Genomic DNA, 25,159 nt, shown 5'->3' on the forward strand with positions numbered 1-25,159 from the left:
ACCAGGGCACAGTTTATGAGGCCTGGGGGTGTTGGGTTGACGGTTGGACTTTATGATCTTAGGGGTCTTTTCCAACCTTAATGATTCTATGATCTGTGACTCAGGAGGGTAAGGTGACTTATGACTGTGAGGTGTGGTGGCAATGTTCTTAAATGGTGTGGAGAATAAAATAGCACAGATGGGCTTTTGAAAGCTGAGAATTGGGATATAAAAGAGATATTGCATAGGGGACTTCAAGGAAGATTTTTGCAGGTCAAACACTTTCTTTGGAGGTGCAGCTCTTAAGTGTCTGACAAACACTGCAACGGTCAGAAGTAATACTCTCAACCTGTGCTAATTGGTAGAGGTAACATGACCCTTTCATGGGGAACAGTGTCTTTAAAGTCTTGGAAAACGTCTATGGAATTATCATCATTGATGAGACAAGACAGACAACCGTTTCTAGATCTAGTGCCTGAAAAAGCAAAGCAACAGAAAACAAGGAACAGAGTAAACAGGGAGAGGTGCCCAAACAGAAGAGGAGCGTTATCATCTGAGCAGAGCCCACAGTATATTAGCACATACATTTACTCAACAAAGAGGAGTGGGTTGAGTACACTATACACAGACACTTTAACACTTTGTGAGTTCTTGAGGTTTGCGCTTACTTTAATATATTCGATTTTGTGGTTATTTTTTCAAAGATTGTCTCAATCTCTAAATGGAAACTTTCATCTCGTTGTGGAAATAATGAGCAAGGGAAGAAGGTACCTGAAGAGGCTGTGAAATTACCTTCACTGAAGGTTTTAGAAACAGATTGGACAAATATCCATGAGGAGGACTTAGTTAACATGAGTTTCAGAAACTGTGGTGCAGGTGCTAACGTGCCTAGTGAAACGTGAACTGACATTTTTCACCTTCAAGGAAAGAAAGTTCCACCACAAAAATAATTCTTAGCTCCCAGATAATTTCCAGCATAAACCCCAGTGGGTGTAGGACAGAACAGAATAAAAAAATCCTGCTTCTGATTAAAAATTCAATATGTTGAAAGCAGTGCCGCAGTCTTCAAGTGACAATGTTTAAGGTACTATTAAAGTAAAAACAGAAAAGGAAATACATCTCCCTATTAGTCATTTCACAGGGCTTGCACACCCTTGAACAGCTCTAATTATATCTTTTAGAAAATACCTCCTTCTTAGAGCTAAGGAGAGAGATTTAAGGGTGAGGAGGCAGTGATAGGGTTGGAAAGAGGAATCGGAAATAGGGGAGGAAACCGCAGCAGGAAAAGTGAGAAAGCAGCTGCCTGAGAGAACATATTGGGCAGTCGGGAGCATGTTGGAGAGGGGAAAACGGACACAAAAGAGGGAAAAAGAGCCCAGTAATGCCGGGAGGGAGCAGGCGGGACCTGGACAAAACTGAATGGGGCAATACCCCGAGGAGGGGAGTCGCTGCCCTTCAGGAACGCGCTCTCCGCGGTGCCCTGGAGCCGGGGCAGACGAGCGAACCGGAGGCAAGGAAGGTGCAAGGCTGGGGCGGCGAGCAGAACGCAACCGAAGAGCAAGGCAAGCCCTGCGGGGCCGGGCCTGCCCCAGCCCTCGGGCAGCGGGTGACCCCCGCCCGGCTAGGCCGAGCCTAAGTGCGGCGGGGGGGCCCACAGCCCCCGCCTCCACCCGAGCCTCTCAGGCGGACAACAGGAGCGGGGCGGGGGGGCACGCGGCAGGGCCGCCTAACGGTTAGCGTTTCAAACGCTCCCGCGCGAGCCGCCCACCGACCCTCCGCCCGCGGGGCGGGGCCGCCGGAGACAGAGCGCGCGGCCGGGCCGGCAGATGCCCATTGGCTGACGCCCGCTGGATAGACGCATTGGCGCGGCCCGGGCCCGCCCGTATCCCCGCCCCTTCTCTCGGCGCGCGCAGAGGATGCTCTGCATCACCGGCCGTTACAGCCTAACTCTATTGGCTGCCCGCCGCGTCTGTCACCGGCGGAACCCCCCCCGGGCCTTTTACCGACGCGCGGCGGAGGTCGCGCCCTCCGATTAGTCGCCACGCTCGTCGATCGCGGTGGGGGCCCCGCCCCTGAAAGGTGAGTCGCGGACGGCCTCAGCAGCGCGCTCTCATTGGCTGCGCCAGCGCGGGGGGCGTGCGGGGTGGGCGGGGCTCCCGGCGTCCCCTTTGTGTGGGCACCAGTCGCCGGCCGAGCTGTGGAGGAGCCGTAGCCGCCATTTTGTGCGTGCCTGTGTTTTCCCCTCCTTCACCCCCCCCCCCCCCCCACCGCGGGAGCGGCGGCAGCCGGGACGCCCCGTCTCTTCTGCTGGTCAGGTGAGGCGAAGCGAAGGCCTCGGGCCAGGCCGAGGGAGGCATCGCCGGCGGCTGCCGCAGCCGTGAGGTCGCGCCTTTCGCCGCAAGCGAGGGGGAAGCAAGCGGCAAGACGGAGAAGGGGGGGAAAAAACCTTCGGAGCTGCCCCCCAACAGGAGGAGGAGTCTCGGCGCCAGGCCCAGGCGCAGCCCCGGCACCGGCGGCGGCATGGAGAACTCGCAGCTATGCAAGCTGTTCATCGGCGGCCTGAACGTGCAGACCACGGAGGCCGGGCTGCGGGAGCACTTCGCGGCCTACGGTACCCTCACCGACTGCGTGGTCGTGCTCAACCCGCAGACCAAACGCTCCCGCTGCTTCGGCTTCGTCACCTACTCGGCGGTGGAGGAGGCCGACGCCGCCATGGCCGCCTCCCCCCACGCTGTGGACGGGAACGCGGTGGAGCTGAAGCGGGCCGTGTCCCGGGAGGACTCGGCCAAACCGGGGGCCCACGCTAAGGTGAAGAAGCTCTTTGTGGGCGGTCTCAAAGGGGACGTAGGCGAAGGGGACCTGGTGCAGCACTTCAGCCAGTTCGGCCCCGTGGAGAAGGCTGAGATCATCGCCGACAAACAGAGCGGGAAGAAGCGCGGCTTCGGTTTCGTCTATTTCCAGAACCACGATGCCGCCGACAAGGCGGCCGTGGTCAAGTTCCATCCGATCCAGGGCCACCGCGTGGAGGTCAAGAAAGCCGTGCCCAAGGAGGACATCCAGTCGGGCGGCGGGGGCGGCGGCTCCTCCAGGCCCTCCCGGGGAGGCAGAGGAGGAGGAAGGGGTCGGGGCGGCGGCGGATCCGGTAACCGGGATCACAACGGCCTTTCCAAAGGAGGCGGCGGATACAACAGCTACGGCGGCTACGGCGGAGGAGGTGGCGGCGGCGGTGGTTACGGCTCCTATGGCAGCGGCTCTTACGGAGGCGGCGGCGGAGGGGGAGGCGGCGACTACGGCAACGGGTACGGCGGGTTCGGCAGCTACAGCCAGCACCAGTCCTCCTACGGCCCCATGAAGAGCGGCGGAGGAGGTGGCGGAGGGGGCGGCAACTGGGGGGGCCGCAGTAACAGTGGACCGTACAGAGGAGGCTATGGTGGGGGAGGCTACGGGGGCGGCTCTTTCTGAGCTGGAGCGCCCATACCCATCGGGGGTGGCGTGGAGAGCCCTCCCCTGGATACGGGGCAGCTTCTAAATGGTTTCTCCCCTCATTCGCCGAAGGGCAGCTCCTTTTAAATGCCTCCCTGCTGTGGGAGCAGCTCCTAAATGCCCCCTGGGGGTCGCCTCTGCTGCCTGTGCCACTTCTTTCTCGCTGAAGATGGACTGGGCCCCACACACACATACTTTGTGTTACAGTCATTGATGGACTCTATTTTTTTATTATTACTTGGACCTTGGTCGTTTTTATACTAGCAACGAAAAATGTCTTGTTTTAATTTGTTTTTTTGGGGGTACGGGGTGGGAAGCGTCTTGCTGATCTGGAGTAAAAACTGGGGAGGGTTACAGGGGAATTTCCTTTGTTGTAAGGACTCGATACCTGGCTACTACATTTTTTTCTACAAAATCTACTCGGATCCCATGACTGAAATTAACATTTCTGTAAAGGAGGAAAAAAAAATCGTTTTTACATTTTTTATTTTTTAAATAAATCATTGTGTTCATTGACCTTTACATGTCTAATTTTTTTTCCTAGGATCCATTCCGTACGGTGTTAAGGCTTTTCTAGGTTTGAAGCAAGTGTTCCTCTGCTTTCAAATCTCTGTGTCCTTAGAGTAAATATTTTATTGCCGGTAAAGGTCCTGATTGACTTTTTTGCTACCCCCCTAGCGGATTTATTGGTTCTCAAACACTCGACAGAGAAATTTTTGAAGTACTAATCCGTGGATGTGGTCTGTTTTTTAAATACTCGTTCTCACTCACGCAGTCTGTGTGCATCCACCATCTTGTACTAGGCAGTTTGACGTGCTGACATGGTTGGTCAATTTTTTCTATAGGACTTTTCCATCTAAGTATGTACTGTGTAGTTTTGAAGAAATAGTTTGTGTTAAGCATGTGCTTCATTCATATAAAATGTTCAAAATTTCCGATTGCTTAGTTTCAAGTCCTCTTATCGGTTTGTCTGTGTATGATTCCTTCCAGGAAAGGGTCGACATTAATCCCTTCTATTAAAGGCATACTTGTTTTTCATAGTACCGGGTTAACAGACTTTTCACTCTGAACTATTGTCCTTCGTTAAAGTTCCCCGAGAATCTCCCGCAGCACCATCTACCGACAGGATGGCAGCCCCCTTGCTGCAGGCTTCATTACAGCAGGAGTAAAATTGGTTTGCTAACAATTGTATTAGACTTCTGAAAGTTATTTTATGCCACTAGATGACTGGTGTAGAGTGCAATGACATCTGCATGTGAATAAAGATGGGCTCCATGAGTATTGACTGGAAAAAAGGAATGGATTTGCAATACCTGCCTCAGCACGTTTTAATAATTGCAATTGCCCATATTTCAGAAAAGCTGATAATCTAAACTATGTGGGCAAAGTGCTATTGAGCCAGCTAAGTGTACCAGTAACATAGGTGCCAGTTGTAAAGCAAAAATATCTGTGTAGTCTGCTTGATTAACAAATGTATATTTGTAGCCCTTTCACGCAATAGAATTAAAGTTTGTTGTTTATTGAAAAGCATAATGTTTTAGGGGAAAACTGCCTTCCTGCATAGAAATATAGAATAGCAACGTTTATGGGTTTATGGATATCAAATAAAGATTTGAATTCCTTATATGCTTGAGTGAGAGTATGTATGATACGGGGCATGGATTTAAAAAGTACAAGGTTATTCTGACTTCAGGTTTCTAAGCGCTTAGTCTTTAATGCTGATGCTTTATGGGACTGTATCTTAAAAGCTGATTTTTTTGCTTTGCTCCAGACATGCAAGATATTAGGCATATAACTCCCACTGATTCCAATGGAAGGTAAAAGTCTAGGGCTTTGTGCTTCTGGGCTGAAGGATTTCGTGTGAAATTTCAAGGTATTGTCAGCCTTTGATGTCAATCTAACCGGATGCTGGTTTTAGTTGAAATGAGTCTTTTTGTTGCTATTAGAAGTAAAACTAGCATCAGCTTAACTGCCCGTGTAAGCGTATATAAACGGGACAACCTTTTGGTATTGTCAGGATTTAAACCAAGACCCAAGTTTCCTCTTGATTGTGATAACTTACGGCTCTTAGAGCAAAACTGGTTCTCTTTGGCTTAGCGTTTATAAATAGGTTCCAAGTAACTTGCTATTTGCAATTATATTGTAATTTTTTTATCACAAAAGCTTGTGGGCCTCTGTTGTGAACCAGTATCACTGATAACGTTGTTGAAGCGCAAGTCATTTCAGAGAAGTATTTGTAAGACACCGCGAGTACCAGCTCTTGTTGGTGGATAGCTTCAGGTGGTTGGTTTTATTTCAGTTCACTGGCCTTGAGTTTTTTTACTTTACCGTTGCACTTTAAGACCACGTTGGACAGACATCCTCGAACTTCACTTGAAGCGCAGCTTTCCTTTTCATAGCCAAAATGAACTACTGAGTTGTAGGTCTTGTGTTAGTTTGGGCGTTTGATTTAGTCCCGTGCAATGGTGAGTCGCCTTAACCTTATCAAGGGACAGCCTGGTTTTGGAAGAAATAGTTAAATTCACTTCTGTGATGTGGTTTGTCATTTGAATTGGGAAGGTAAAGATTTGTGCACCAGCTATAGCTTTATCGTATTCAAATGTTATGTGCCATGAAAGAATATGTTACTACAAACAAGTAGGTTTTTGTTACAAAGTGACTTCATTGTGTGAAATCTGATTGTTTTGCCAAGCTATAGCTTGATTTTGAGAATTGTTGTACTGAAACATGCTGTTTGATTATCTGTACATAGTAGTCCTCTTGTAGGACTAATGACTTCTAGAATAAAAAGTAGAACCCAGAAACTGCACCTGCATTAGGGAGTGTGCTACCTAATTTCTCTCTCAAAAGGCTGTTACTGGTCTTAACATGGTTCTGTAGTGAGTGTCCTGAGTAGGTGGGACTTGCTCTGCTCTGACCTCCTGTCTTTTGGGAGGAAGAACTTCCTTGTGGCAATGCAGGTAACATTTGAGAGGCTCGTGTAAGCACCTGTTTGATGCTAGGATGTACTGTGGAATATGGAAAGAGATGCAAATCTGTATTGGACAGCATTGAAGATACAGTGACTTAGACTTGCTTTGAATATAAACCTGTTTCTAGTACAGTTCCCAATAAACAGAAGAGATTTCTTGCTGAAGCTTTGTTTATGAATTTAATGCTATTTAGTCGTTTCCTGAGCCCGGGTAGATTTGTCTGCATAGAGGTGCATAGGAACTAAGAGAAAATGAAGTATATAGCTGGTGTGTAAATACAGAAATTTGTGACTGCACAGTCACTCGAGGAGATGGTCACAGAGATAGAAATAAAGTAACTTTAGTTTGTAGTTTAGTTCTGAAGTCTGTGTGTCTGAAATTATCTCAGTAATTGCCTTCTGTTCAGGAATGAATGCTGGATTGTGTTGGTTTCACCTGTGCGAAATAGGAAGTGAGAGCAATTACTTTCAGCATTTAATAATGAAAGTAAAAGCGCAGTAGTTTCTTAAAACACAGATATTCTTTTTATTTTTGTAACTGCATGAACAAAAAAATTCCATAAGACAAAGCTTTTCAGAGATTACAGTATCACAGCATAGCTCCGCGTGTTGTGATGTGTTCACAGTTTAAGAGTAATGGGTATTTGTGTCTACTCTAAAGTATAATTTGTTCTTGATTCTGCTTGTGTGACTTGTAAATTTTATTTGGCTAATAAAATTTAGCCTAACATACACTTTTATAATACTGATGGTTACTGCATTAAATGTGCTGAACCCCTGTATACGTAATGAATTGATGCTTGCACAAATCAGTGGAAGTATCTCTCACTTGTTTATTTTAACATCAGGTGATGAAAAGGCAGTTTAGAACAGCGGTAACAGCTGAAGCAGCTTTGATTGCAGTAAATCTCTGGATCACTGAATGCATTACAGCTGTGGCAGACTTGCAAAATGAAAGCTGCGCCTTGCCCCGCAGGCCTGTGTGGAGTACTTAGGTGGACAGTCTTTACCCTCCAGGATTGAGTTAGCTGTTGGATTTGTGTTGTGTGTTGAAATAGCCGCAAGTGGCGCGGCTGCGGTGCTGGCTCTTGGACTCCCGGTTCCGCGTACAGGAGCGCAGACCTGCTGGGAGGCCAGTGGCGGGCGCAGCGGGGGCACTGGCAGGAGGTGTGCTTGAACTCTGTCAGATTCTTTGTGCTCACATGCTTAATGATCAATGAAGCCAAAATATTTAAGATGGTTAAAAATGTAATTTGAAGTTCTCAAATGCTTTATGGTGTTCTTCCGCCACTCCCCTAACTTAGATCCCTTCTGTAAAGCAAATTTTGCTTTCATTGAGCATGGGAAGACCTAAGTGGATAGCGTAGGTCAGAACACTGGTTTATTATCCTGCCTTGTCAGCTGATACTGTTGTCGTAATATAATGGCATTCCTTTTGCTTCTGAAAAGGGTCTGAGCCTGAGTGGTGCTGAGGGCCCTGAGCTCCCATTCAAGTCTGAAAATAGAGCAGCTTCTTTTTTCCGCGTCCCTCAGGACATTCCCTCTAAAATACAAAAGTTTGGTTTAAATTGTTAATCTCTGAAAAACAAAACTGAAGGACATCCCCCTGATATGCACCCAGTAAACAAAAATGGTGCATTTTGTGAGGATGGGATTCTGCTCCTACAGTCTGTGTGATGATTGGTTTTCTAATAGAAGGTAGCTTACCCAAGCCTTTTAAAAAGGGTTGCTTGTCCTGTAGTCGCCGTTCCAGGTTAGTGTTTATCACGTAATCAATGGTTTGTACCACGTGTGCGTGGTATACATTGGTACGGTCCTCTGCTTTATAAGCTATCTAATAGGAAGAAGGCATTTCCAATATGTTTTTCCAACTATGTGTCTATATATAATACACTGAATTAATATTACATGATTGAAAGTGTAACCCCCAAAATTTCAGTCTTTCGCCTTAACCAGAGGTGTAGTTTACAAAACAATGGGTTATTTAATACTTTTTGCGTAACTGATTCTGTGATCTGGTGTATGCATCCCTTAAAGATGAGTTTTCTGCTTGTTATTTTTGTATTGCTGAAATGAATAAAACAGTTACATCCCTGCTTCACTTTAAAATGTATTTCACAATGCAAGCATGCCGTAAGGAGTTTTGAGCTAGCCTGAACAAGCACTATTTGCTTTTGTTGGTGGGCTTTTTTTAGGTCTCCTATTGAAGTATTTCTACGCTATTATTTCTAGTATGTGCATGTATCTGCACACACATGCACTACCTCTACTTCTAATGAGTATCTGTACTGTAATGTAAGTACTACTATTGGTGGATGTCTTATAACAAGGTGAAAGTCTTTCTGCTGTATATCTTTACCTAGGAATTTTCTATCATTTACCTGCATACTAGGACTTGTAAAGGGGCTGATGGAGTTGGGTGCTTTCTCCTTGATGTTCCTAGTCTTTTTGCCTTCTCTGCTCCCAGCACCCTTCTCGATTTCTGTTATATATAAAGGGGAGGAAATATACAGTCACTTTTGAACTGATACCTCCTGTTTGTATGGTTCTAAGTGTTTTAATCGTATCTATATTCCCCTTAAAAACATCTAACTCATCTCGGGAAAATGGGTGGTGGGAATACTGAAAGAGCGGGGATTGCAAAGCTGTAGTTTGGTACAGGAGAGACATTCTTCAGAATCTTGTATTTCCTGTAGTTCTCCTATCTACTGAGTAGGCTGAACAGTTAGAGAGATGGAACGCTTCAGGTCTAGGCTGTAGCAAAAAAAAGGGGAAAAAAAATGCATAAAAAAATAAATTTTAAGTACTGTTCTCTGTCCTTGGTTCAGCCTTTGCCAGCGGGAGTCCTAAACTAAGAGTTGCAACAGCATTTTCTTAAGTACTTTCTCAGTGCGGTTGATCTTGGCGTAACTCTTTTTTTTGCTAGAAGTCCGTTAGCCAAAGCGGCAGTGTTGCCTATTGCTATTATAGAAAGCATCAAGCTTAGAGCGCTGGCGATTCTCAGATTGTCAGCCATGCAAGTAACCAAAGCTGCTTAACTTTGAAAACTAGATGTCAAGCCCAGTCAGACTAATGATGCCATCTGTCTGAGGTATCTGGATATTAACCATCTTAATATCTGATGGATAGAGTTTTATTTCGGAATGCTTTCACAAATGGAAAATATACAGATTTGGAAAGAACAGCTCTTCCTCAAAAAAAAAAAATCAAACTACGCTATGTAGAGCTGTGAATAACTTTGATACATATTGCATTCATTAAACTATAAATATCTCTTCATGTGTGATGCAGTAAGAAATTGATGCCAATTTAGAAAGGGATTAAGTTTCTGGCTGGAAATGTGTCAAGATGCACATTCACTCACTACCATCAAAGTACAAATCACTGATGAACATCGCAGAAAAATTCCTTAGAAGCAGAATGAGCTGATGAATCTGAAAATACTTCGATTGTTCAACTGCTGCTTTGTACCGTATAACTGCTAACTAGTGTGCCTCGGGAGCCCTCTTCTCACTGGAAATCGTGTTTTGAATTGAAAGGCATGCAAAGCCACACATCTGAAAATACACTGTTAGTCTGTAATCCAGTCAATATAAATGATGAATATCATCTCAGTCTCTTCTGTGACTTCTGTAACTTTTGCTGCTTTCTGTGGTTTTACAACGGATTTTTTTCCATTTTGTAAAAATTTTGCGTTCCACAAAATCCTGGAGGGAAGGACGCATGAGTCCAGGGACTGCAGGCACTGATGGGAAGAAGAAAGATCAGGAGTCTAGTTCCTGTTTCCAGCATTGGCTTGGATTAAAGCATTGCTGGATGAAATACATGAGTAGTGTTTGGGACCAGAAATTCATGCTCTTTTTACTTGTTCTCTTTCTGTGTGGATTAATAATTTTGTTTTCTTTGCTGCAGCTTCAGTGGAAAGCCTTCCTCTCCCAACCACACACCCTGATGAACAAATTAGAAACAGCATGGGCAGTACATTGGCCCTGGGGGGAGGCTGTGCTTACCTGGCTGTTGTATAAAGGCACAGCACTATCAGCTGTGTTTTGAAATAGTTTACTCCTATTTCATCCTTCAGGTCCCCTCCCTCCCGAAAAGGGATGTCCTCTGGTTTTGGGCTCACTGACTGCTTCTCGCCTGGGTTGCAGAGTTGTGGAAGATTCCTGATGCTAATTTCCCAATTCTCTCTGTGTGGTTTTCTAATACCTTTTCAGGTTTTAGTTATCTTTTAAGTTTACTGGGTAACAAATTTGGCCAAAGTCCTTCACTCTGTGATTTCATTTGGGCTTGTTTCATGTTTTTTTTTCCACCACTGCTGGAATAATGCTCCATTTACTGGAGTGAGCTTCTTTGAGTCCTGTCTGATTGCAATTTCAGGTCCTCTCCCCTTGAGATCACTACTGGACTGCAGGGTGGTTGTAGCTGCAATTGCTAATGCCCCTTGCATAGAATATTTAGCAAAGTTCAACCTGCAGGTGAAGCAATGCTAACTTTCTACTGTTATTTTCACAGAGACTCCCCAGGAGCATAAGGGTGGGTTTCAAGCCTAACCTGGTGTGAATCGCTGTGCCTTTTTCCCTTTTGGCCCACCCATCCATTATTTTCTGCCATTTTAAATTCAGTCAAATTATTTTTTCTGTAATTATATAATTCGGAAGTTATGGGAGTTCTTTTATTCACCCAGCACCAGCTAGAATCTGGGTTTCCACTCTGTGGTATCAATGTTACTTTTAAAGCCTCTGAGGCATGAGATTGGTGATGAATCAGCACCACGTTTGTTTTAGAAATGTTAAATTGGGCTTGTGTGTAGCTGGTGGCAATGGGGAGCTCTGGTTTTGTGTGTACTGGTGAGTCAGCTAGGAGGGAGTTGAGACACTGCCTGTGGAAGGAAGGTTGGGAAGGAAGAGCTGAGCTGGGCTGGTTTTATTGCTCTAGGGCAAAACTTTTGCAACAAGCTGGTGCCACGCATGCTTTAATGCCTTCTCAAAGTGTGTTTTCATTCTCCCTCATAGGGTGTACTTCTGTGTGGAGAGAGAGGATGGGAAAGCTGAGCCCTGAAAAGCATACCACAGAAGTCCGGTAAGTGAACAGAAACCCGAGCTGAGCCCCTGACATACGGTTCCCACTCTGAATATGCTATGGAGATTGAGCAGAAAAAGGTGTTTGCACAGAAAATACCATGCAGGATAATGAAGGAAAGGTGTTATCTGCCAGAAGGACGTGCTGAATGAGACAGGTTTTTCTGTTCAGGTAAAAACATGCCTGCAGAAACAATCTTGCCTAAATTTTTATTTGTGGTAGCTGTGTGATTTACTCATTTGTGTCAGTGTTGCAGCAGATTGTGTACGGTGCTAGGGCGGTGGGCTGTGTTGCTTGGCTTTTGCAAGGAACACAAAATCGTGAAATATGTTGAAGAATTTCAAGAAGAAAGCAAGGCAATGAGTGTACAAGGAGTAATAGTAAAGAGACTTGGGTTGGGGTGGTGGGATCCTGAATGAGAATAGGTTTGTTTATGCTGGTCTCTCAGTTTACTGTATACAAATATTAATTAAGCCATACAACACCTTTATGAAGCGTATGGGTAGTTTCCCCTTATTACAGAAGGTGGTAGTAGAAGCATTAAGGGATATATTATGAAGACAAAGAATCACATTAAAATAGTATCTTAACACTTAAGCAAAAATTTTTGAGGAAAAAAAGATCCCACAGTTTGGACCATAGCATAAACTGTTTCTCACGTCCGTGTGTTCAGCCTGTAGCAAGAACTGTACACCTCAGCAGGTGCAGAAGTGGGAGTCAAAACTAAGAACTCATGAGGCAGAGGCACTCGCTAGTGTTTAGGCATCTGAACACTGGCCTTTGCCTTTGTTCCAGTGCCCACAACAGTTGTTTATACAGCTTTCTTCCTGAATGTTAATTTTTCCTTTTGAGCGCTCAATTCTAAGCCATAAAATCTTCCAGCAAGTTTCTCATAAATCACAGAATCCCAGACTGGTGGGGGTTGGAAGGGACCTCTGGAGATCATCCTGTCCACCGCCCTGCTGAGCAGGCACACCCAGAGCAGGGGCACAGGACCGCGTCCAGGCGGGGGGTGAATGTCCCCAGGGAAGGGACCCCACAGCCTCCCTGGGCAGCCTGTGCCCCTGCTCTGGCACCCGCACAGGGAAGGGGTTTTTTCTCATATTCAGGTGGAACTTCCTTCACCGCAATGACTGCAGGGTGGGAAGTCTGTTTCTGACATAGCTGACTGCGGGTGCCAGCAATGGCTTATGCTACAGGAAAGAGTAAGGAGGAGCAGGAAGAACATTTTCAGCTGATCTGTTACTGCAGTGATGGGCGAGCAATAGAATGGCTTACGCCCCAGAAATCACAGCCTGGGGGGTGCAGATGGCCTGGGGTTACTATTCTAAAGCTGGTAACGCTATGATGAAACTATTGGAGTAAACCCACTATTTTTATAGGAATGGTGATTTATGTTAAAGATTAAAAGAAAACATTTCATACACCCCGATTTTGCCGGCCTGTGGCAGACAGGAGTGTGCAAGTGGGACATCTACCAGCAGAGGGCAACAGTCCCGGAGGCTGGAGGTGCTGGTAGCTACTGCAGCATTTCCGATGGGGATCAGGATCCTGGTGAGGGGAGACTGCTGGGGTGGATGCTCCAGCCCCCTCTGCTCTGCAAATTACATGCTTCAGAAAACAGTGCTTCAGTGGGAGTCTCTTACCTCTTATGCTTCAGCTGCCAAAGCATCACCGATTCCACCTCTGGGAAGGTCCCTGCCTAGAAGGTCTCCTCGAGCTTCCTTTGAACCATGTGTTAACTTGGATGCCTGTGAGTTGCTATAATAGATGAATTTTAGCTGCTGTTTTGGTTTAGTTATGTGAAACCAATATAGCATGCTCTAAATGCTAGCGTTGGCTAGGCAGCAGATACCTCCAGGACTTCTCTGCCAAGGCACGTTGCCCCGTGCTCCAGGTCCATTGCATGTCAGTGTGGTTCTGAGTGTCACCTCCAAGGGACTTCAGTTAGCCACTGAGATACCAAGACATCTATTTCGGTAGATACTTTTCACTGTTTTTCCTATATTAGTTTTCTTAGTGGACCTTTTCCCAGAAAATTTATGGTCTAAATACAGATCTATCTAAATTATTATTTACTTAATTAGAATCCCAGAATAATTTTAATTGGCAGGGACTTCTGGAGGTGATCCGGTTCAAACATCCCTCAAAGCAGGACCAGCTTCAGGGTTAGATCAGGTTGTTCACTCAGATTATCTATCTATATCTATCTCTCTCTCTCTCAAATAAGTTTGTAAGATTGAGACATATGTATCTTTTTAAAAACAGAATGAAAAATAACTTGGGCTGAGAAGATGCAGCCTGGGAAGCTTCCGTGAATGCAGTGTTTTATGTATAACTTTCACAGCTCTTCTATGCAGAAGCCATTGTTTTTTAAGAAAGATGATTACTAATTTGATGGAGGGGATTATACAACTAAAGAGAGCTGCTAAAGATAGCAAATTGCTTATGATACGGATCTCTGGAACCTGTATATTGGTATATACCTGAAAACAGGTATATACAGAGGAGTGAAGGGTCCCGACTCACAGCTTGCGCTGTATTTAAACTGTATGATCCTGTGATTTGTGGCTCTTGCAGTTTGCCTTGCAGAGCCAGGAAGGGTTGGGGTTTTTTTTTTGTACCTTGATGCACAGTTTGCTTTCTGCTGGGTTTTGGGGAGGGGGCTCTTTCTGGCTTCTGCTGAAGCTGTGGAGATTGACAGGGTGTTTTCCAAGCATCTCGGGGCTCTTCATAGAATTAAATTCTTGGAAGAACTCCATATGCTTCACTTACAACCTCAGGTTAAACCTGCTGCCAGATGTTGGGCTGGGAGAGTTTTGAATCAGATTGGCAGGGGTGGTTTCTATTCCCTCCCTTCCTGGCACTTTTACTGAAGAAATTCCTTGCTGTCATAGGGACACTGGTAATGCTTTGAACTTTCTTCATTTCTCCCTATGGCTCGCTAGAGCTGGGGGGTTTGGTCTTTCACTGTAGATCTGAAGCTTGTTGCAGGAGTCTGGAAGGCTTTGGTGTGCCAAGGGATAGTGGTACTGGCTGGAACAGGCATTCCGTGGACCTTCCTGCTCTGTGATAGAAGGTAGATTAGATGTAGGAGGTTGGGACTAGGAATTTTTGAAAGAGGCTGTAAAAATTCCACCCATCAAGTGTTACTAATTCATTTTAAACACCCGTTCTTTCAAGATGTCAATGTTTGTACTTAAAAATGAGCAAGAAATTTTTGTATTGGGGTTGTTACCGAGTCAGGATTATTTTGCAAGGCTGCTATAAAGATAATCTCTGATTACTGGCACATGCCTTTGTCCCACCCCAGCAATAATTATTCACTGGTTTGCTCTTGTCTGTCACTGGGATTTAACTTTCAGTGGTTGCTATAGGCACCTGTAGGGTCTGGTGGGGCAAAGCACTTAAGAAGGTATTGCTGGTTTGGTTCGACCTCGGTGCCTAGTTCCCAGGTTGGCAGAAGTGGGATACAGATTATTTTTTTTTTAATGGTGAAAGCCAAATATTTTCATATTTAAAAACTATGTGTTAATAAAAATACACAGGTACTTGGCAGCAATTTCAGGACCTGCTCTTGTACCTGGACTTTAAGATTACTGAGGGACTTACTCAATGGAAACAAGTTCCAGCCCTTGTTTACTAGATAAAGTCTAGTATTTTTAGGATAGTTACCTTTTCTTTGGTTTGAACTCTAGTGTCTTGCGGTTTTGCATGTTGTGTATCAAGAGTGTAAGACTGAATGGACGCTAGGGAAATACCTGAGGATCTGGATGTGTTAAACCAATAGTTTAACAGGATTCTCAAAGGAAAATGCAGGAATCATTTCCTTTTGCCAGAATCCTGTGTGAGGTTTGACTCCATGGCTTTATCTGTATTTCTTCTGTTTGTGAGGAGGCTGCCACATGGTGTTTAAACAGCAGGGCTCTGGACTCTCCATCCCCATGAGACTTTGATAAAGTCCTTTAACTTCCAGGTGTGTTAAGTTTTCTTATCTGAAGAATGGGGGTGATGACTAGGTAAGATTCAAAACGAGCTTTTGAAACCTCAAACGGAAGGTGCCGTAGCATCTGTTCAATCATCATTGCTGATACATTTTAAAAGATGTATGAAACTTAGGTTGCTAAGGAGGAGGATTTGAGGAGAAAAGTAGAAGAGTGAGGTTGTTTTATTTACAAAAGAGGTGGAGCGGCATCTCACAAGAAAAATCTCTCGACACTTCTACCTATCTCTTTCCTCTGCACAAGAACGTTTTGTGAGTGTAAGAGTAATGAAGAAAGCAAACGTTTCTGTCTTTATTATAATTAACCTCTGGGGCCTCATTTATGCAGAATAAGCTTGAGAAAATCTTTTAATAAAGTGAGGAAAAAATTATAGTTTTAAGTAAAAGGCCCTGCAATGGGATCAATTGGAATAAAAATGGCAAATGTTATTTAGTCCGGTGCTTCGGGCTAAATAGCACCTGCAGTTTAGAAGGGCCCATCTTGCCTATGCGGGATGTATTTGGCCTGATGGATTGCATAGAAGGGCAGCAAGATTTTTTATAAGCTGGGGAACTGGAGGCTAGATCCTGAGCTCTGCAGAGGGCGTGGGGAGACCTGGGGGGCTGGGACCCTCTTCCTTGTCAGCAGGCCTGAGCATCACCAGCCCTGTCCCGCCGTCACCCTGCGCGCGGGCTTGACCTTGCGGTCGGTACCGGGGATTTTCAGTCCGCTAAAACTTTGCTTTAGTCTATCGATTGCGGGGACTGAAGTAGTTACGGGCCAATCGGCTCATCCACCGTCTCCCCGGGGGCCAACTCCCGAGCTGCGGAGGCGACGGCGCCGATGTAAGGACTGAGATCAGCAGGCGGCGGATGGATGGACGGACGGACGGACGGCTGGCTGGCTGGTTGAGGGGACAGGAGCTGCTCCCCGCTCTCTCCCCTCCCGCTGCCCGGTGGGTTCCCGCTCGCCACCATCGCTCCCCGCCTTGGGACGGCTCGGGGCGGTCCATAGACCTATTTTATTCCCCGCTGCCGTAACGGGGGGCTGTGCCGGCGGCGGGACCGGAGCCCGGGCGGTGCGGGGCCGCCCTCCGCAGCTGCAGTTGCCCGGAGACGCTCGCAAGCTCGCCGGGGGAGGAGGCTGCGAGGAGGAGGAGGAGGAAGAGGAGGAGGAGGAGGCGGGGGGCGGTGCGGGCTGCGGCGGCGGCTGTGGCTGCGGCGGGGACGCAGCGCTCCGCTCCCGCAGGAAGCGGCCCGGGGCGGGGGCGGCCGCTCGCAGCCATGCCGGGCCCGGGGCGCTGAGCCTGCCCCCGCCGCCCCCCGGGCCCCCCGCCGCCCCGCACAATGGAGGAGGAGAGGTGGGTACCGCCGCCGCCGAGCCTTTGTGTCCGCCCCGCCGCCCGCCCGGGGGGGGGGTGGTGAGGGATGGGATGGGGATGCTCTCCGTGGCTGTGCGCAGGCATGCGGGACGCGGCTTGCGGGGATCCCCCCGCAGTTCCTCCTCCCCATTCCTGCCCGCTTGCAGAAATACCTCCTGCGATGAGCGCCGGCCGCGTTCTTACTAGATGTTGCAATGTCATGGTGACAGGCTGCTTCCCCCCGTGTGCCCGCACCGAGGGAACAGCGGTTTTTCAGGAGAATGTTCTTTATATAGGAATGAGGGGGTCAGGGAGGCGGCCCCCGTGGGTGTTTTCTAAACTCGCTCGTGGGGCAGGAGAGGTGGGCTGGTGTGCTGCGGGGTCCTTCTGTCGGCAACATGTGCCTCGCAAATCGCTGGGCTTGGGTCTGCCTTCTATGTTGAACCTCCGGCAGCTGACTTTGTTATGCGGTTGAAGACGTACCCACGGGTATTTCGTGCTTTTCTGGAGTAATGAATGAAAATCTGTAGCGTCTGTGGAGCTTTCAGGGGCCAGTTTACCCGCGCGTGTATGCAGAAGCTGCGCACCGCCCGGGTGGTGCGGCGGGCAGAAGGGGATCCCGTGTCCCCCTTGCACGGTAGCTGGGCCGTATATACTTTATTTCCTGCAAGGCAGCTGTTTTGCTCTAAAACCTGTGCGTAGAAGTGCTCGCAGAGTCGACCTAATGCCCACTGAACACATACGAGATTATTTCTGCGCAGGGATTTCACAGATGCCAGAGAGACGGTGAGTGTTTCTGCTCTGCCTTCGTTCTGCCTCCCCTCCGTCGGGCTGTCTTTTGCACACCAGAAGCTCCCTTGTACTGCTTCAAACGAAACATTTAAGCTGGTCTGGGGATTTTTTTTTTGGTATTAAAAAAACCTAAAACCAAACCAAAACCAGGATATGCTGAGCGCTTCCTTTTGTGCTGGTGGCCTTGCAGGGGGTGGGGGAACAGAGAGGGGGCTTGACCTGCTGGTAGTACTAATTGTCAGGGCTCGACAGAAGTTTTGTTTAAATAGGATACATTGAAAAATTAAGCTGGGGGTCAAGCCCCAAATTCTGGAAATTATTCCTCTGTTGAGGGAAAACACTCTCAGCAGCCTGTGGGAGTTGCTTTCGGAGCTCAGAAAGGCAGCTTTCTGCCCTTATGTGACTCAATGCTTGCAATTGTTTGTCTATTTAATGTGCAAAACAAAACTTTCAGCCCGCCACATCTCTCTCCAAACTACACTGCAGGGCTCTGCTTCCCATAAGGGTGTGAATGGCCACTTCTGGATATTAACCCAGATATTAATTAATTTCAAGTGCCTTGAAATCTTAGATTGTCGTATTAGATGCTTGGCCATGGAATGGGTTTTCCTCCTTTTTTTTCTTTACCTATATATAAATGAGTCTGGTGTGTGAGAAAGTGGCGAGGAGCTGTTTTGATACCCCAGGCTGGGATCATCCTTGGGACTATTACTTATTACCTTTTTTATGGTTACCAGCTATGGTCTCATTTTGACCGAAGGCCTTTTGCTGGGGCAAAAGTCACCAGGAAAGTATCTGGACTGTTTTGCCTCATCCTTTTTTTCCAGACCGTCTGGTTTTACGGCATGAAGGACAGTCCCCATCAGCACATTCTCTGCCTCTGGAAGTGAGGAATGATTATCCAAGTTGCTGCTTATGTTTCTAGTTTTTCGGAAGAGGAAGGTGGGCCTGAACTTGTTGTGGGCAGTAACGATGTGGGGTTTGACTCTTGGCAAGGAAAGCTGGAAATATTCACCTGCCTTCTGGTTCAAAAGGGCACATCATGTGGGAGTGCTCTGAGCAAGTCCTGGAAGGAGGTGTTGAAAAATGACCTTGGTGGGCGAGCACCGTGGGCTGGTTCTGTTCCCATTTTTTTGTCCTTTTGCCCTGCATTTTGACTCAGATCTGTGTCATGCAGATTAGGCCTCAAATTTTACACTCTGTGACTTTCATGACAGCAGACTTCCCCCTGGTTTTTAATGTTACTGCTTTTTTCCATTTTTGTAGTCCGTGAGGAGCACGTTATTGATGCTCTCCTCACCTCTGACTCTGGTCCCCAGCCTGCCCGGACTCAAATATCCTGATAACTTGCACATCCGAGTTGTTCAGTGGTATCGCGTGCCCATGTCATTGCGCATAGGCAGAAGCAGCCGGGGCAAGGGAGCTTTAACCTGAAACGTTCACATTTGGCAATAAATTATTTCAGAATCCAGATTTTCTTTTACTGTGCTGATAGGGACTTGCATTTTATGGAGAAATTACATAAGGTTGTATGATCGGGCATGGTACTCTTGTTCTGAATTTGCAAGATTTGTCTGAGATTCAATAGGGAAAAAAAACACTGGAATGTTAATTTTTTTGGTTAAAGAACTAAAACACCTGTAATGTTAAGATTATCTTTGAGTGGGGGTAGTCTCTTCATAGTTTGCTTGAAAAATAAAATATTCACCTTTGAAAGCAAACGGTTTTGCCATATTTGAGTTATTTTGTGTTGTTTCCATTACTGTCAGCAAAGACTTTTCTTCTCCAGAGTTCCTGAAGTCTGCTTTTCCCTCAGGTCTCCTTTGATATGAATATCCTTCTGGGGATCTGTTGTATACCTATTGTGTGTTTTTTCTAAGCAAATGTGTCCATATTGATGTAGGCACTGAAAAAAATTAACAGAATAGGAAAAATAATATTGCTATTAAAAAAAAAATCATTTCCATTATGCTACCTCCCATATGTTTTAATGATAATATGTTTTTCTGAAATCCTCTCAAAATCTCAGTATTTGGATTCCTTCAATCACATTTTTATACTACCTTTCTGAACACCTAAAGACAAATTCAGAAATTGTCATTTTTATAAATATGCCATTACACGGACACCTTTTTCTTACTGTGTCTGCCTGACTTGAGGAATAAAACTATTGGGCATAATGTATTTGTGCCATGATTTTGGCCGTTGATTCTAAACAGAGAATTACGCCAGTTAAGGTAAAATGATTTTTCATTTTGCTAAGACTAAATTAATATTTTGGTCTCCATTATCTTAGTAGAGGCATTTGAGTTTTGAACACTAGTAACTGCTATTGGGCATCTGTCAAATATTTAGATGGGAGCTATGTCAAACCTCTCTGGACTGAAGATTGACGTTTTATGGTGGTGACTGGAATGTATCCCGCAAAGGAGCTCCATAGGCTTTGAAAATTTACAGTTAGCATGTCACTTTTAAGTAAACATAAGGATATGAAGTGCCTGTGGAGGTGTTGGATTGCCCGTGCTGCGGGAGGGCAGGTTGCTGAGCCCTGTTGACTCGCTGGGCGACCTTGGGGCCAAAGCTCCGTGGTGTTACGGGAGAACCCAGGAGAGCAGACCTCAGTCTGTGGTGCGCAGGCAGGAGGTGAGAGCGGCTTCCGGAGGACCCCCCCCAGTGCTGCACAGTAGGTTGAGGCTGGTTGGAGGGGACATATCTGGAGTCCCATCGTCTCTCCAGTGTGAGAGCCTGGTGGAGAGGGGACCTTTGTGGTGTCCACATTGGGCTAGGAGCAGAGCCTGGCAGCTGTTCTCCCAGAAACATGAGCAGAAACTCATCCTCTGCTCTGAAGGAGAGTGTATTTGAGATCTGCCCCTCCTTCAGGGTGAACTCCTGGCTCCAGTAAAGTCAGTGGTGAATTGGTTTTGGCAGAGGATGGGATTTTTGTTCCTGGGGTTTACCAGCTCTCTGCACTGCAATAATCTTGCCAGGGGACAGTTTAGCTCTAAGAAAGGCTTTTCTTTCACGTAATCTACAAAGACATCTGTAATTACTGCTGGTAACTAAGGCAACCCAACTTTATAGTTGATAAATGCATGCATGCAGCAGAGCTACGTGTTATGGGGTTTTAAAATACCTTTCTGTTGGGTGGTGTGCAGCCGTGTTCAGGCAGGAGCTGTGCTGTGATCCTGCGGGTAGCTTGAGCTGAGCCCAGCTAGTGGGTCTTGGACAGGAGGAACACAGTGTAAATGGGGTTGTGATTAGCTTCGCTGGCTTAATTGGGGACCCTCAAATCAGGGTTCGTTTGTCCTACTTGGGGCCAGCATTGAAAAGCTGTGCAGGAGGTGGCAGTGGGGTTGGCACTTTCTGAAAGTAAAAGCCTCTCTGCTTATTTTAGGAGAATCCTGCTGTGTCCCTAACGAGCATGTTCATCTGGCCCAGGGAAATTAAATCATGTGTCCGTTCACTCGGTGCGTGGCCTTGGATAGCCCAGGAATAGAACAAATTGCTCTCGGCAGCCGGCTCACGAGTCCCGCTGGTGTGGTAGGACATCAGCTACGCAGACGTGAAGGTGCTGGGGGAAAGCCTCTGTGGTCATGGGGTGCAGGGACTCCTGCATGTTCGGGTGGTCTCGGCTAGTACCTTTGATCAGAGGACTCCATTCCTCCTTTGATTTGCTCTGCTCCATTATATAATAACAGTGTAATAAGTTTAATAGTTCTTAGAGTTGTACGGGGAAAAAAAAACTCAGAAAAGGGCTATGCAATGTGCTGTTTTGGTCTTCTCAGGGATAGCTTTTGCTTCGTGGCAGGTTGCATTTGCTTGGAGTGTTTAGGTTCTTGCATTTTTACATTGGAAATGTCTGTGACCTGAGAGTGCGTGTATGGGGCTGTGAAATCTTTCTCCCAGATAAAATCGTCCTCTGTGCATTACTGGAACACAGTTCTGTGGAAGCTGAGTCAGTCTCTGAGATGAGTTAAAGGCTCCTGGCCATTAATTTTTTAAATGTGTTTTTTATATGAGTCATTTGGAAAAACTTTAAATAGCATATCTTGATTTTTTTTTGAAACAAGTTTTTAACCAGACAATCTGGAGTATTTTCTTACGGTGAGCCTTTGGCAAAATGTGAAATCCACCCCTGCTAATAAAGCTGAGGATGTCTATTAGGATGCTTTTTTAAAAGTTACTTTTCATGCTTTTTAGGAGGAACCAACTGATCTTTTTCAAAAATTCTGAAGCAAGGTTTTGCTTTTCAAATACACAGGCAAGCGTTGGTGGGGTTGAGGCTTTATGAAGGCTTGTTGATCTGACATTTACTTTGGTGTTTGGTGAAACTCGCTGTGCCCTTTGAACTGTATCTCTTGCCAGTGGAAAAGTTGGAAAATAACGAATCTTGGGTCTCCAGCACTGGAGTGCGAATAAATTAATCTCAGTGGAGTGCTTTTTCTTATTAAAGCCACCTCATGATTTTTGTGTTCATCACTTGATTTTGGACCCCACGAGGTCTGTGACAATGACCGAAGCAGCGTCCTGAGCGATGGGTACAGCTGTCCCTGCCACCACCTTTCAGTTTCACTTTCTTTTTTTTTCCTTTTTATTTCTTTTGCTTGTTTGATTTGTTTGCTTTGTGTACGTGTTTCAGCTTTGGAGACTGAAAGCTTGGTGAAGTCACTTGCACTTCCAGAGCCTCATTCTTCATTCCTTGGCTCCAGCGTGCCGCAAGGGCAGGTTTAGCTGTTTAAAAATCAAGGGTTTACATTGGGGTGTTTAAAGCTGTGGTCAAACTTCACTTGGCCTAAGATTCCAACCAGGGCTTTTGAGGGATACTACACTGAGGCTTAGCTGAATTTGGCTATGTCCCTGGAGCAAGGAGACTCCCTTGCTGGGGCGTGCAGACCTGGGAAGAGCTGAGTGCCGCTGCTGTCCGTGCCCACAAGCGCTGCTGGCGCTAGGTGCGGCATGGAATGAGTTCAGCTCCCTTCGAGGGCAGAAAAGCTGGTTGCCTGATACCAGTCACTTGAATACTGAACATTTAACAAGCGGTACTCTTCTTTCTGATGTTTTCTTTTTATCCAGCCGTACTAAGCTAATTGGATGATGACTGTAACGCAGTCTGGGAAGTTGTCTTCCTCATCTGGGACATGTGCTGAGTGATGTTGTGCTCAGCCTCGTGGCTTCACTTATGACTGAAAATATTTCACTTGCTCAGCAAAGCGAAGGAATTGGGCTTGGTGGTTTTGGGTATTAACCTTTGTCTCGGGCACAAAGCTGGAGGCCGCTCAGCATGCAGGCATGTATTTGAGCTGCGTGCGGCTTGGCCGCTATTCAGCGTCTTGTTTCTAGGAGGACAATGCAGCCCACTGAGGACAGCTTGCGGGGGCAAAGAGCTTCATGTGGTTCTGAGGGATGTGGTGCTGGTCACAGCCATGGGTCAGGAGCAGGCAATGGGGCGGGTGTAATGTTCAGCAAGGGCTTCATGCTGTCAAGGGGTTGTAAATTGTGAATAACTGTGTTTTTCAAAGGAAAAGTCACTGTGTGTGAGTATAGGTGTATATATATATGTATTTGTGCATGCATACACGCCTTAGCAGGGGTTGGCAGACTCTTCTGCGGAAGGATCCCTCTGCACTTCACTGGCTTTGTATCCTTCTTCAGGCATCATCTTCTGGTCACTGGAGAGTCAGAATGCAGGGCTGCCCAGACCAATGGTTTAACCTGATTCAGCCTTCTTTATCGTGATACAAGCCCAACTAAGAAAGGTGGCAGGGAGGAGGGGACAAACAAGAAGCTTAGCGAAAGAGGGGACAAAAGTGAAGCTGAGGGAGAGTGTCCTTTGGAAGGAAAGCTCTGGGAAGGTCTCCAATGTGGTGCACGGTGGGGCGGGGGGTTACCTCTGGAGCTCTGCCATTTGCTTGGGGTTGGCTTTCGACATGGGCAACCTTGCTCGATTCGTCTCGTTTGCCTTTGCCTGCTGGAAGGTTTGAGGGGTGAGCAGTGGCTGTAAGCAGAAGGGGGACCTGGCTCTAAGTGCTGCTTTTTTAATAGGTGGAAACCTTTAGCTCTGAGTGATTTCACACACTTTCAGATCAGGGAGGTAGAGATATTGATGTGATGTCAATTCTGTAAAAAGAGCCAGTGCTCCCAACAAAGTAATGAGGATGTGTATGTGCCTTAGGCACCTGTTGGCCTAGTTAAACACAGCACGTAACTGGGTGCATCTGGTTTGACATTACCTATATAACTGGTGGTTCTGGTAGGAAGGTCTGGTTTAATAATTCTTTCTGTATGTTTCAGTGGCACTAAATAGACCTATTTCTAAAATGGAAATGCCTTGCAGCCTCTGTAATGCTAATGCTCTGGAAGCTGTGCAGGGAGTTTTAATAGTCCTTTTCTACTTGCCTCTATAGAAGAAGATACGAGTCATGTATTGTATGCTTGCGTTTTTCAGATGGGACATTGAAAACTAAACTTCTCTTTCTCTGTATGGATGTTAAAGTATCCGTGGTACTCTTGTAGTTCCCAGTGCTGAAGTCTATTTCTATTCAGTGAGCAATTATGTTCTGGCTTGAATTTCAGCTTATACTGCTTTCCTGGACTGAAGCCTGTAAGGCTGGGCTTTGTCCTCGAGTTTTGGCACTTTTTCCTTTTCTTCCCTGCTGACTGAAATGTGGGCTGGGTTGGCTTTCAACATCCATGCAGAAGTAGCTGCATTTAGTGATGGTCTTCATAGGCTGAACCTGAGCCAACTAACAAGTGTGCAGGTGACTCCATGCATAGCACCCTGTGCTGCAGTTTTATGATAATTTTTAAAGTGTCATTGAATCAAACTTTCTACTCCTTTTTTCTCCCTGTTTTTAGTGTTAAGCAGAGTTCCCGCTCCTCTGAGGCAGCAGAAGATGAAAAGGACCAGCGTACAGTGACAGTCAACCCCTCTCACATGAGAAAGGCATTCAAGGTCATGAATGAATTACGGAGGTACACTTTTGACTTAATGAGCGCCCTCCCTGGTTTAGCAGAAATGTGCTGATTGGAACAGAACAGCTTTTGGGAGACTTAGGAAAAAAAATTGCCATCTTTGTCACAGCTAACGGTTGCACTTGGGGTATTAATAAACAAGTAGGAAGAGACAGCTAAAGTAGAGCCCTTTTGTGGTGGGTTGCTCTTCCCAATCTTAGACCTCTCTATCTTCCCAGTGGAAGGAAGCCAGCTATGTCTCAAAAAGGTTATCTGAGCAATAGCCTTCATTTAAGATGATCATTCATTTAGTCTTTCCCATTCCTTACAGCAAATTCAGATGTAAAATATGTTCTTAACTGAGCTAATGGTCTGAAAACCAATAATAGAACCTTACAGACATTAAGACACCTACGCGTAATTACAGACCAAAGATTATTAATGTTCAGTTCTTACTCTCTTCAAGTAGCAGCATCGCTCAGTCTGGGCTTAGCACTCCAAAATAGGGGGTGGAAAAAAGCAACAACTCAGGAAGAATGTCAGCTCTCTACTTGAACA

The 25,159-nt window shown here is 46.3% G+C and overlaps 2 protein-coding genes across 5 annotated transcripts in view; both read left to right on the forward strand.

The window, feature by feature from the left end:
- Positions 1-1,985: 1,985 nt before the first annotated feature.
- KLHL3 (kelch like family member 3) overlaps positions 1,986-25,159 on the forward strand; it is a 63,386-nt gene continuing 40,212 nt past the window's right edge. For 2 of the 4 annotated variants that reach the window (XM_075102862.1, XM_075102863.1), the window contains exons 1-2: positions 16,757-16,858; positions 24,506-24,622. In XM_075102862.1, the coding sequence (XP_074958963.1) occupies positions 16,845-16,858; positions 24,506-24,622 (131 nt within the window). In that variant the 5' untranslated portion in view covers positions 16,757-16,844. Of the gene's footprint in view, positions 2,059-11,448; positions 11,516-16,756; positions 16,859-24,505; positions 24,623-25,159 lie in introns of those variants that run through there. The other 2 variants (XM_075102861.1, XM_075102864.1) reach the window with 2 other exon arrangements.
- Positions 2,147-3,979, forward strand: HNRNPA0 (heterogeneous nuclear ribonucleoprotein A0). Its single transcript, XM_075102865.1, has one exon. It carries the CDS (start codon positions 2,500-2,502, stop codon positions 3,439-3,441), a length of 942 nt encoding a protein of 313 aa, XP_074958966.1. The 5' UTR covers positions 2,147-2,499; the 3' UTR covers positions 3,442-3,979.

This window comes from Phalacrocorax aristotelis, chromosome 8 (genome assembly GCF_949628215.1).
Source record: "Phalacrocorax aristotelis chromosome 8, bGulAri2.1, whole genome shotgun sequence".
Taxonomy (NCBI): Eukaryota; Metazoa; Chordata; class Aves; order Suliformes; family Phalacrocoracidae; genus Phalacrocorax; species Phalacrocorax aristotelis.

Excerpts from the sequence above, each read along its gene's own strand:
- HNRNPA0 (XM_075102865.1), top strand. The coding sequence starts at position 2,500 with ATGGAGAACTCGCAGCTATGCAAGCTGTTCATCGGCGGCCTGAACGTG.